Source organism: Antedon mediterranea, chromosome 1, assembly GCF_964355755.1.
Source record: "Antedon mediterranea chromosome 1, ecAntMedi1.1, whole genome shotgun sequence".
Taxonomy (NCBI): Eukaryota; Metazoa; Echinodermata; class Crinoidea; order Comatulida; family Antedonidae; genus Antedon; species Antedon mediterranea.
In genome coordinates this window covers 20,541,387-20,554,354 of record NC_092670.1, presented here as the reverse complement: position 1 = coordinate 20,554,354, position 12,968 = coordinate 20,541,387, and the positions used below count along the sequence as shown (strand labels likewise).

General features: G+C 34.7%; 3 protein-coding genes across 4 annotated transcripts; 2 read left to right on the top strand and 1 right to left on the bottom strand.

The window, feature by feature from the left end:
* The first annotated feature begins 1,427 nt into the window (after window positions 1-1,427).
* LOC140061563 (ATP synthase mitochondrial F1 complex assembly factor 2-like) lies at window positions 1,428-4,959 on the top strand. Its single transcript, XM_072107901.1, has 6 exons — window positions 1,428-1,591; window positions 1,805-1,995; window positions 2,109-2,206; window positions 2,670-2,863; window positions 3,203-3,318; window positions 4,511-4,959. Exons 1-6 carry the CDS (start codon window positions 1,498-1,500, stop codon window positions 4,643-4,645), a joined length of 828 nt encoding a protein of 275 aa, XP_071964002.1. The 5' UTR covers window positions 1,428-1,497; the 3' UTR covers window positions 4,646-4,959.
* A 167-nt stretch (window positions 4,960-5,126) lies between these two features.
* Window positions 5,127-10,093, bottom strand: LOC140061521 (dynein regulatory complex subunit 3-like). Of its 2 annotated transcripts, none has more exons than XM_072107898.1 (12): window positions 10,046-10,093; window positions 9,438-9,635; window positions 9,148-9,264; window positions 8,581-8,747; window positions 8,204-8,350; window positions 7,777-7,896; window positions 7,477-7,588; window positions 6,821-6,996; window positions 6,437-6,568; window positions 6,255-6,325; window positions 5,872-5,995; window positions 5,127-5,600 (listed from the first exon to the last, which is right to left on the bottom strand). In XM_072107898.1, exons 2-12 carry the CDS (start codon window positions 9,595-9,597, stop codon window positions 5,355-5,357), a joined length of 1,572 nt encoding a protein of 523 aa, XP_071963999.1. In that variant the 5' UTR covers window positions 9,598-9,635; window positions 10,046-10,093; the 3' UTR covers window positions 5,127-5,354. The 2 variants fall into 2 exon arrangements, with proteins under 2 accessions (XP_071963999.1, XP_071964000.1); XM_072107899.1 differs by having other exon boundaries at window positions 10,006-10,081.
* A 182-nt stretch (window positions 10,094-10,275) lies between these two features.
* On the top strand, window positions 10,276-12,926 carry LOC140061547 (diphthine methyltransferase-like). Its single transcript, XM_072107900.1, has 8 exons — window positions 10,276-10,724; window positions 10,822-10,940; window positions 11,301-11,385; window positions 11,483-11,565; window positions 11,739-11,899; window positions 12,012-12,150; window positions 12,295-12,464; window positions 12,568-12,926. Exons 1-8 carry the CDS (start codon window positions 10,563-10,565, stop codon window positions 12,885-12,887), a joined length of 1,239 nt encoding a protein of 412 aa, XP_071964001.1. The 5' UTR covers window positions 10,276-10,562; the 3' UTR covers window positions 12,888-12,926.
* Window positions 12,927-12,968: the final 42 nt, after the last annotated feature.

The following is a 12,968-nucleotide window of genomic DNA, read 5'->3' as shown; positions in this document are numbered from 1 at the left end:
ACCATGCAGGTTATTGGATCCCCAGATATAGAGACAATTGAACGAAAACATTATGAAAGGGGTTTTGTTGTTTCAGTTCATAATTATAAGTGGCCGCACCCCTACCCCAACCCTTGAAATGGCAATTTCCAGTAACTAAAAAAGAATTTCATCTAGGAGAATTTGTTTTCCATATTTCAAATTATGTTCCATTTGCATCGTCGTAGCAACCCTATTTTTCCAAATGTTCTTCACCTCTCAGCCCCTGTAGTGACCATGTGGGCGAGGTAATTTTTATTTAAAATTAAGTGCCATTTCCACCCATCGAGCAGCTCTATTTTTCCCATTTTTTTTTTACCTCAGCCCCAACCATGGTGGGGCTGAGGTCATGGAGACACTTAATATATATTTTTATTTCTTATTTTAAATTATAATTGCCATTTTCAAAACTATGATGGGCTAAGATCCTGGAGGTGCTAATAAATATATTTTTATTTCATATTTGAAATTAAGTGCCATTTCCGCCCATTGAGCAGCTCTATTTTTCCAAATTTTCTTACCTCAGCACCAGCCATGGTGGAGCTGAGGTCCTGGAGACACTTAATATATATTTTTATTTCCTATTTTAAATTATAATTGCCATTTTCGAACTATGGTGGGCTAAGATCCTGGAGGTACTAATAAATATATTTTTATTTCATATCTGAAATTAAGTGCCATTTCCGGCCATCGAGCAGCTCTATTTTCCAAATTTTTGTACCTCAGTCCCAACCATGGTGGGGCTGAGGTCCTGGAGACACTTAATATATATTTTGATTTCCTATTTTCAATTATAATTGCCATTTTCGAACTATGGTGGGCTAAGATCCTGGAGACACTAATAAATAGGCCTATATTTTTATTTCATTTTTTAAATTAAGTGGCATTTCCGGCCATGAGCTTTTTTCAAAATTTTCTTATCAACCATGAGATATATATTTTTATTTCCTATTTTAAATTATAATTTTCTAATTATGGTGGGCTAAGATCCTTTCATATTTGAAATTAAGTGCAAAGATCGAGCAGCTCTCATATTTCAGCTCAAAAATTCTAAATTTCCCATGGCTGTAACAGTTTTCTTTTTGGGGGAGGTGGGGGGGGGGGGGGTGGGGGGGATAAGGGTTCGTGGGTTGGTGTTTGTGTCATTTGCAATTACCATTTTCGCACCCTAGATATTTTTAGAATTATTACTCACAAAACTAAAAATACAATTTTTGAACGACATAGGGATACAATTTAGGCCCTATTTTGTGTCAGTTGGGGTTTTACAAACGTTTATTAGACATACAACCGTTGGTGGCGCTGTTTAGGGCCACATTTTGGGGATCTGGCATTATTTTTCCCAATCTGGCATTATTTGAGACAGGATACGGCATAATTTAAATTTTATCGCTGGCAACGCTGTGCGGCGGTCGTAATTTTTTTGTAAACAAACTGATTTAGGCGGCCTAGTAGGCTTAATTTAAATCCTTTAAAATTATGGCATTTAAAACATTGGCAAATCAATGTTTGTCTTCAACGCTTTTAAAATCTAGAATTCCTGCTGCAAACATGCTAAAAAGGGGTTTTAGAGGTAAGATAGTTTAGTTCTATTGAGAGAAACAATTGTTAGGCTTAGCCCAGACGTGTAACCACATGTGTTTTTGTGAGTGGAAACTGCCTGGAAACGAAGGAATAGGATTACACAGTAACGCAAACATAGCTTAGGATAATTACAATTATATAAAATAGAATTTAAGATGGATAAAACAAATTCTTTCTAATAACTTCTTATAAAAACGTTTAGAAAGGAAGAAAATTTACAAATCAGTGAGCATTACTGAGTCGGAAGGTGTGTTTGAGATTAATCTTGACCAACGCAAGTTAAAGACACCATCTGGAAAGCTCTTCCAGGTTCCAAGTGAAGCCTTGGCTATTGCTGTATGCACGGAGTGGGACAAACAGACAGACATTATAAAACAACACACTATGCAGATGGTAAAATATATATTTTGTATATTTTATTGTATTTATGTAATAATATTTATATAATTAAATTTAATAATAATAGTAATGATTTTTGCTATTGATATTGCTATTTTTCTTTCCAGACAACTTTATGCAACACTGCCCTTGATAATCCAACTGGTAGAAATAAAGAACAAGTGATAACATCAATACTTCATTTTCTTGACACAGACACAGTGTGGTATGCAATTATTCACAGTTAATAATGTAATGATGAAGATAGTACAATTATGGTGATGACAATTGATAGTGGTGGAGCTGTAGCTTGGGTGGTCAACGTACTTGCCTTCCATTCAATCCTGACCTAGTGCCAGGGTTGTAACTCACAACTCTTTCAACTCTACTCCCTAAGCCTAAAATGGGACTTAGTTTATAATATCAATTATAAAATAGTTTATCCATCCTGTAATTGGCAAGTTACTCGCTCATGCGTATGAAAAATTGATGATGTGAAAATTGATAGAAGATACTGTATGATAGTAATTCTGGGAATGATTCTGTATAACCATGATGACAGATAATGATAACAATTAGAGTGAAGATGATTATTGATAATGGTGATGGTATGGTGATTAAGATGATGAATGTTAACAATCCTGAAAATTATGATGATAACAATATAAGATTAATCAATATTAATTTAGTTACAGACAAGAATTACCGGTTGACCTTGTTGAACTTCAGACAAGAGAATGGGACCCGCTGTTAGACTGGTTCAACTCTCGATACGAGACTGATATCACATCTACACAATCTATCATGCCACCTGCAGTACCAGACGAAACACGAGCCAAGCTGAAACAGCATTTGTTGACGCACAACGAGTGGGCATTATTCGGTAGCGTATTTTGGCATAACCTATGGTTTGCACTTGATATCAAATATAGTTAAACTACTCAAGTACTACACACCTGGAGACGTGTACAGCTTTTAATAATAAAACTAGTCTACTCGTCTTATTTTAAATCTAAACCTCTGTCTACACTATAAAACTAGTTTGACAAAAAAAGTGTGCCCAAATATAGTAGCGATATGATGTTATCATGTCCATATATGGGCACATCACATGTTTTTGTCACATAAAGTTTGGTAGTGTAGACAGAGCTTAAGGTATTCTACAATTTTTTTAAGAAAGGGTGTATACACTGTTTAACTGTGAATATTTATGTTTCGCCAGGCTATGAAAGCGCAGTACAATCGTTGAAATCTATAGTTGTTGCATTTGCTCTTATGGATAGACATATTCACGTTGAACGAGCAATGGCGCTGTCCAGGTTAGAAGAAGAATTCCAAGTAAGTCGGCTGAGTGGCTGAAAAAAATCATATGTAATTACTAATGACACAGTTTCCTAAATGCAAGTACCTCCTCTTAAGAACATGGAGTTTGAATTAAAAGGTTTAATTGGCAATGGAAATTAAATAATAAATTATGTTGACGGATATTTAAAACAATTATAAATTAAACAGACCTAAGTAACCACACCCAACTAATATCTTATCACAAGAGAAAACATCTTCACAATTTATGGAAAATAACTTATTCAAAGATTCAATATCATCTACATGCTTGTTTGTTAATGTTACCTTATGAAGAAATCAAGTCACGTATAAAGTATATAAGTGAATATTCTTTCATTCTAAATCAATTAAAGTTGACGGACTTGTATGACTGACAATAGCATGAAAAAAATTACCTTTATGTTTAAAAAATTCTACCAAACAAATGTCAGCCAAACGTGCCGATAAAGTCCCTTTCAGTGTTTGGACACAGGACAACACATCCAAAGAGTTATTCATGGTTTTGAATGTTATAGCGCTGTTTCCTGTGTGATGAGAACTACAGCTGGAAAAGGGCATGCTTCCTGGTCTTGGTTCCCTAGGGATTTTCACACTTTCTTGCGGGATTTAAGGCTGGGTTAGAGCAGTGGCTTGACCGCCTGGGTACAATTACATTATCCTCTCTCAGTAATGATACCCAGACATGCTTAGCCATTGAGGAAAACATACAGCTGGCCTAGCTTCGTGGTTATGTACAACATACAGCTGCCCTAGCCTCTTGGTTATGTTTGACAAAGCTTATGGCCATAATATAATGTGCTATGGAAATTTGAGCCACATGTGCATGAAAACAAACATAATGTGAGGTCAGTCTGAATAATGGACAATATTAAAAATGTACAATTTTGTTTTGCGTCACAAAGGACAATAGTGTAAAATTACAAGTAAATATGATAGGACACTTGATGTTGGTTCAATTCCCGACAACTCGGCTGTAAATGAGTACCTGGTTGAAAATACTAGGGAGGCTACCCTACCACATAATGCTGAGGCCAGGGAAGAGTGAAATTACAATTTGTAATTTCAGTCTTCCTGCTGAGGCTTAGTAAAATAAGCTCCTAACAGCTCATTTGCCCTATGTTCAGAAATGAATAGGGGACTTAGTACATACATATTTCATTAAAAGATTATTGTATTTTGTATTCAGATTTCTAAATGGGGTGAAGTTGAATGGGGTCATCGAATTGATCACATGGATCTACAAGCAAGAGTAGCAGCTGCCACATTGTTTGTACACCTGGTAACAGAGACGACGCATAAAATTAAGAAAATTGCAGTATGACAAGAATCTAACAAACATTAAAAGTTATTTTGGGAAAGAAACGTTACAAAAATGTCCATAATCGGTTTTTGGAAATAGTAGATGCATTAGAATAAAACACCTGCAACATGAGTCAAGAGTAACAGCTGTCAGCAGGTAACAAACAACAATGATTGGACACCTGCATAGTCTGGCCCTGTGCCAAGTCTAAATAATTCTTCTTTGGTCAGTGTTATTGAGTGAAAAAATAGTCAAATAAAAAGCAATTACTCCCTACAGGTTGGAGTTATCCTCCAAGACTGCACTGAGATGCAGCTCAGGGTTGCAACAACAATATTACAGCAACTTAAGGATGTACTTTATGCTAATTAATAAAAAAAAATTACATTCATTCTGTATTACTTTCTGTAGTTTGTATGTATACATTTTATTTCATTTATTATGTTGCGTTTCTTGTTATTGGGTTACTAAGAACCAGAACAAATTATTGTAAATATTAGTATAAATTTTTATACTTTTATATTCAGGCATAAAATCTACAACAAAAATGTTTTAATTATTTACAAAGAATTGAGATATTTAAATTATAAAAATATATTTACATTTATTAATATTTTAATATAATACATTAATCCACTTGGCCATACGGTATTTATCTCAAATTCCAACTGTGTCTCTTAAAATGTAGAGAGATAACATGGAGTCAAAGTGCATACCAAAAGGTCAAAGTTTACAAAGCTCCCTGCAAGTCCAATAATTCTAGCTCATCTCCAAGATGATCAATAAAGTTACCGATTTCTTTCACACGATCTCTGTTACGCTTCACTTCTTCCTCGTTATGGATCCTTTCTATTAGACTTGCCATCCAGCCGTTTGCTCTCTGTATAATGTCGTCCTCCCTGTTGTCAATCTTCAACATGTGCACGTCGTGAGATGCGCTAACAGCGTTTGAAATTGTGTCTTTGTCAACAAATAACTATGGATAAAAGAAAAATGATAATGTACTGTATTCCTGTATTCATTATTTTGAAACAACCTAAAGCTCTGTCTAAACTGTCAAATTATTTTTTGTGATGTGCCCAAATATGGTAGTGATATGACATCATGTTCATATATGGCACATCACATTTTGTTAAGACAGAACTTTAGAAAAGTGTCAACTGGATTCTAATCGGGATTCTAATTAATCCGTTTAGCTAACACTGTTTCAAGAGAAGTTTTTTAGAAAAATAGAACTTCAAGTATACCATTTTAAGATCCTCAGGGAGATCGTCATCAAGTTCATTTTTCATATACTTTTCCAACGTAGCGATGGCGGTCTCCAACAGCCGCTCATGGTGAATGTTTTCTAAATCACGTATCTGTGATATCGTGCGAGATAGTTAAAGAAATACATGTGAGCACAGTTATTTGTAAAGCTCTGTCTACACTATCAAACTTTATGTGACAACTAAATTTGATGTGCTCATAATGGACATGATGATGTTATATCACTACCATATTTGGGCACATCACATTTTTTTTTATACTGTAGTCAGAGCTGTACATTCATATCTGATTAATAGACAGAGCTTAAGACATGCTTAAATTATTATGATGCAGATTATATAATATATATTTTAAAGGATATAGTCCCTGTACATTCTCTACAAATGTTGCAACGAAATCTGCCATGTTTCTCTCAAATTCTTTGATAGTATCCTGCAACGAAAATAAACAATATCTTGAAATTATTCTGTTTAAATCATTAAACACGATTAAGCACTCAGTACAAGTTTAAGTATCTTTTTCAGAATCATACTTAAGCCTTACCTCAAGTTGGTCAACAATTTGCATCTCCAGGCCCATCAGTTTGTCCAACAATGCATCTACTTCCTCCTTGTATTCATCTACACGACCTTTCAATACATTGGGGTCACTAATCTGACTAAACTCTGCAAACATCTATGTAATATAAAAATAATGAATATTAGTACAATCTATTAGGCTCTGTCTACACTGAAAAAAGTGTGACGTGCCTAAATGTGGTAATAGTATGACACTATCACATTACATTTTTTTTGTCACATAAAATTTGATAGTGTAGACAAGGCTTTAGTTATAAACTCAAAGTAATGTGGGTATGATTGATGATTACAATATTAATGATGGAGATAATGATAGTGATGATGATTGACAACAGTGATAATGCAGTACCTTCTTTCTGTATTGGTTAAACTTCTTTATTTCATTGATGGCATCTTTTTTGTTTTCATCCTTTGCTTCTTGAATGCAAGCGTAGAACTCTTGGACATCATGTTCTCGTCTGTCAAACTCCTTTAGACCGAACTCAAACACCTGCTGACAGATCACCACCATTTTTTCTTTATATGTAAGTCTTATTAAGGATGATACACCTATACCTATGGTATCAACATGGAGCTATAAAATTAATTTTATAGCTCCATGGTATCAATGTTAATTTAACACAAGAGGGTCAGTGGCGTAACACAGAGGCCTAGGCCCTTGTTTCGGAACCCCTAAGTGGTCCTGTAACACTGGAGGCCTATTTTAACGCCTGTTATTTTCTCTGGGCTCTGCTCAGGGGCCCCTGTAAGCTCATGGGCCCATTTGTTAGCCAGTGAGCACTCATAGCCATTACGCCACTGAAGAGGGTCATATTTGAAACTGAAGTACTAAGTAAGATACTAATAGTTCTATTACTGCAGTAAATTAATCTAAATGTTTGCTCATGCACCCATCTACAGTATCCACATGGGGTATCAAGTTTTACAAAGGTGCAATTACAAATAATGTAGCTGTTGAATTAGGATCATTTAAAAAAAGTTATAACTGATAATTAAAAGGATATGAAAGAAGTAACTCATCAACTCCTGGTAAGGCTGCAAGATTCACTGCTTCAGGGTCGTCTGTGAACATACTGTCAAATAGGTAAGGTCCATTCAGATTCTCCACATAAGCAGCCTGCAACAAAAAGTAATGATTTTAAAAGATTTAAGTAATTGGGGTGAATGGTATAAAGAGTTGTGGGCCTAAGCCTGCCATGTTTGGCAGCAGCTTGTGAAAGTAGAGACATTGTTGTGGGCCTAGAACTGCCTTGTTAGTGTTAGGCAGTAGCATAGACTATTGCTTATTTACATTAGTGTGGTTACCTTCTGCCTGGCATATTCTTCTTGTTGTTGCTTCCTGCCTTTCTCTTTCAGCTCTGCTGCCGTCTCATCTGCAACCAGCTCTTCAATGGCATATCTATACTTTTCTACTGCAGCTTCTCTCTAGTAAAAAAAACAAAATTAGTTAGCGAGCAGTTACACAGCTTGCATGATATGCTCCAATTCCTTGACCCACATTGTCACCAGGCTTGTACCTTGGGCTTGAAGAAATGGGAGTACACATTTTGGGTCTGGATTACTCATGACCAAAGCAGCTAGCCACAAACTAAGCTTCAATTACAGTTTACACATAGGATAATACTCATTCTCCAAATAAGAAGTTTCCATCACTATTGGGTTGTACTGTCAGCTTGTACTGTGGGCTATGTTGTAATGTGTGGTGTGAGGAAACAAAAATATGCAAACTTACTGTGTTGCCATCAATTAGCCTAAAATCTAAATACACCAGTGATGGAATATGCGCGACAACAAACGGCTTGTAGTTATCATCATCGCAAAAGGCATTCCCATTGAGATTTAATGTCTGAAGATTTCGAAACCTTCTCAGGTAAACAAGCTGCGAAATAAAAATGTACAGAATTTACACATTGATCTCATGAAATGTAGTGAGTTATTTGAATTTGTTAATGTTAACTTTCTTAATGGAATAAATTGAAATAACATATAAAATTAAATATATGTAACACATGACTTGACTGTAGAAACAAATACAGGTAATATCCAATAACATACTGCATTAGCTAATACAATTAATAATATCAAATTAAATCTATCTATTATACATACATTTTCCAGGCTAGAGAGCTTGTTGTTGCCAACTGAGAACACATGTAGGTTTGTCAGGCTTGCCATGTTCTCCAGTGCTGCTATCCTGTTGTTGTATAATGTCAGGTCCTCAAGTTTCCCTAGCTTGTATAACCCTTCGATGATTTCAATATTGTTAAATGACAAATCTAGAAGAGATTTTAAAAGAACAAATTAACTTTTAATGGTCAGTGAATGTCGAACTTATAAATAAACTTTGTCCCATAAAGACCTAAATAGAGTGGATGTATGGCTGATGGACTTAAATAAGTTTTTAAAAAGACCTTTAAGGCTAACCTAGTAAAATCTCAATATAAGTTTTCTAAATTTCAACTCAGACAGCATCATACGACGAGGCCTGCTGAATGTCTTGACTCGTCAGTGCTGAGTTGAATCCCGATGAGACGAGTCGTCTTGAGATAGTGTTGGGTGTAGTTTTTAACCATGTTTAATTTTCTTTCGGGCCTTTTCATTCGTAGGGCATCGTTGTATATATTGAGATTTTACTGGGTTGGCCTTTAGCGGTGGCGTATCAGTATTATATCTTACCTAACCACACCAAATTGACCAATGCATCAAGGCCCTCGATTCGTTCAATAATGTTGTTATCTAATTGTAACTTGACAAGGCTTGTAAACTGCCACAAATTATCAATTTTAAGAATATCTATAAAAGAAAAACATTTGAATGTTTGTTAAACAATCAGTATTCTATATATTTAAGCTCTTAGAAATGTTATATATGATGCGAATTTATTTAAGTTATTAGAGTTTTTTGGATGAAATATTCATAAATAATGTGATTTTGAGAGAGAAAAAAAAAAGATGTTTGCAACTGACTTTTGAAGTCTAGTCTTAATTGAAGAACGTCACCAAAATCAATCCCTTCAGATTTTGCTATTTTGCCAGCTTCTTCTTTCGGTCCTTGTTCTTCTACTGCTTTCTGTAACATATCCTCCTCAATCACTGACGGCTCAACTGTATCATACAGACGACTCATGTTTTGTTTTATACACTCTCTCTCTGTGTTAAAGATTGCTAAATAAATAATGTAAGAAAAAAGTAAAAGTAGGCATTTGATTTTTCGATGAATAATACAGTATCCAATTCTAGACACACAGTACAATGGATAGGCAGGCCCCTATACTAGGCTTGGGCTAGACAGGACAGAGAGGGCCAATCAGACTCCACCTGTCCACTCATTCATACACCCACCTGAATTGTAGGGGTGGATTTACTCGGTCGGCCTAGGCCTAGCTAGCTATAATATAATAAGGCCTAGCCTAGCTAGCTAAGCCTAGGCCTAGTCCTAACTATATAAGGCCTGAATATTAGGCTAGTCTCTTAGATCTCTAGTTAGAGCTACAACAAAATTAGCTATTTTTATTCAATAAAAACTTGTTAGTACTTTTTAAAGTAATTTTGTTTAGAAATATGATAGTGCTAACTTTTTTGTGTATCGTTGTTAAGCAGAGTATCCCATCATACTTCACTGAACTTGGTGGCGCTGTTGTTTATTTTGATTTTCTTGCCTTCTTTTGTTTACTTCGTGTGTCTACTTTTTAAGATTTTCTTTTATGTTATAAGTGTATATAAAGTTATTAATACGTTTAGGACTTACTATCAGTTGTATTTGCAGTATTGCTTTCTACTTTGTTGTTACCATAGTCACTCAAACACACAACTATTTATGCTAGGCCTATTCATTTTAGTCCACGTGTGGATCAAGCTAGCTATTAGTAGGCTGGCCTGGCCTTCCCATGCCGACTCCTGGCTGACCTATAGGTAGGCTTGGACCTACTATATAAGGGATGCTAACGACCATGGTACATTTATTAGACCTGGGGATTTGACTAGTTGATTGGCAGGATCGGCCTAGATTTAATCGTATTTAATATCTGTTTTTGTTTAGGTCTGAGGTATAACATTAAAAAATTTAAAAAGAACAAGAAAATTGTGGTTCTAATGGCTGCACAAGTAACATCAGCATCACATCCCGAAACCTTACACATATTTAACACAGAGTATAGTGCAGACTCTGCAGAATTCTGTCCATCACCTTCGCACCACAATGTTCTTGCAATTGGAACATATCAGCTAGCAACTTCAGACGGGGTTGATCCAAATGTGAGTAAATGGTCAATTGACAAATGGCAAAAATATTGTGTAACAAAAGTCTTAGCCAAAACTAATAAATAACAATATCATTATTTTTGTTCCACAGGATGTTACCAGTGATATACCAAAGAAGAGACTTGGACGGTTGCTATTATTCCATTGTGATGAAAATAAATTACAAGAAACGCAGCGACAAGATATGGCAGCAATTTTGGATATGAAATGGTTATATATATCATAGTTGTAACAAATATACTATACCCAAAATCAACAAACAGATATGTGATAAAAGTACGGATTTTAAACACTTTGTCCCCATATTGGAACCAAGAAAACGGTTAATTTTCAAAATTTAGTTAAAAACCTTCCTAATACAATTCTGTTCATTTTAATAATACCCCACATGTATATGTGTGCAGCAGCAGCGCAAACTCTTTGTCTCTTAAGTTATAATATAAATTATATAAATAAACTCTTTGTCTCTTATAATATAAATTATATAAATACAAGTTAAAACTGTTACTTTTACGTAACTGGCAGGATTTGCTTTAATCAATATATTAATCCTAATTATTTTCAATTTAGGAATCCAAACTCATCAGACAGACCTTCTGAGTTGGCTCTTGTGAACGCTGATGGCAAATTACAGCTCTTTCAACTAGACAATAAGGTACCGTAGTATCCAAATTCTTTGTATTTTTTTATATTATAAGTAACTTTGTGATTTTATATACTGTATTCATAGCCGATTCAAACTAATTTTTCAGGTCATTAATGAATTATGTTCAAGTTTAATTGGAGATGACAGATTAGGATTGTCATTAGATTGGTCTAATGCTAAGTATCAGAAGTAAGTAAACACAAAATAAAGAAGGGTATCTCATTATTCAATTTATTCAATTAAAATATATGTAAACTCTGATATTTGCAATTTTACTTTTCAATCCAATCAATTTGTATACAGTAAGAAATGATTGCTTGTTAAATAGAAAAATAAATGTGTTATTTAACTTTACTATTCAGCTCAGAGCCTCATATTGTTACCAGTGATTCAAAAGGAATGATCACTACATTCAAAGTGACCTTTGACCGATCGTTAACACAGGTCAATCAGTGGAAAGCTCATGGTTTTGAAGCATGGATAGCAGCTTTTAACTACTGGCAACCTAGTATTATTTATACAGGTATAGAATGATCTCTATTTTTCTAATCAATTTCAAAATGTTATATAAATCTAGTACATGTCTGCGATAAACATCTGAATGTTGAACGCCAAAATGAATCTTTGCTTTTCAGGTGGTGATGATTGCCGACTAAAAGGTTGGGATGTCCGAACATCATGTGAAATGCCAACGTTTGTCAGTAAAAGCCATTCTATGGGTGTTTGTAGTATCCATAGCAATATACACAAAGAAAATATCATAGCAACAGGAAGGTGAGGAAGAATAAATTATAATTAAATGACCAATCAGAAGTCTGTATATTCAGTTATTTGGTAACGAAGCATTTACAAAGTAAAAACTGTGGCACATTATGTGTGTTGCTGCAAATTATAATTACTGCATTGTTTCTTTAATAGCTATGATGAGACAATCTTATTATGGGATACAAGAAAGATGAGGAGCCCTCTATCGGAGATAAATGTAGGAGGCGGAGTATGGAGGCTTAAATGGCATCCAACTAATGGAGAGGTACTACTTGCTGCCTGTATGCATAATGGTTTTCACATCTTGAATTGCTCATTATCAGGCAAGTCTAGTCTCCATCAGTAATTATATCTAAAAGAGTGCAGAATGTATTGTTAGAACCTTTACAGTAAACGTATGTCAACAATACATTTCTTTTGTTTCAGATGGATGTCCTCAGCCAATCATCGCTTCATATGAAAAACACGAATCTTTAGCCTATGGCGTGGATTGGTATCGTGTTGCAGAGATTTCATTACAAAATCAAGATTCAAGTGTACATCATATAGAAGCCGATTCAACTTCAAAAGAAACTCCTAAAAATGAACATGTTGATGAGAAATCAATATCTGAGATTGACCTTAAAGAAAATATGGCTGACAAGGCCTGCTGGGAAGGGTCAAATGAAATGATTGCTTCCTGTTCATTTTATGATAATGCTCTTCATGTTTGGAAAGTGAACTTGCGACCTGTATACAGTAATTAATAATGTATTTTATAGTCTTTTCTGAATAAATAATTTATACAAAAAGTGAATAGACCACTTCTTTTTTTTAAATAAAGATGT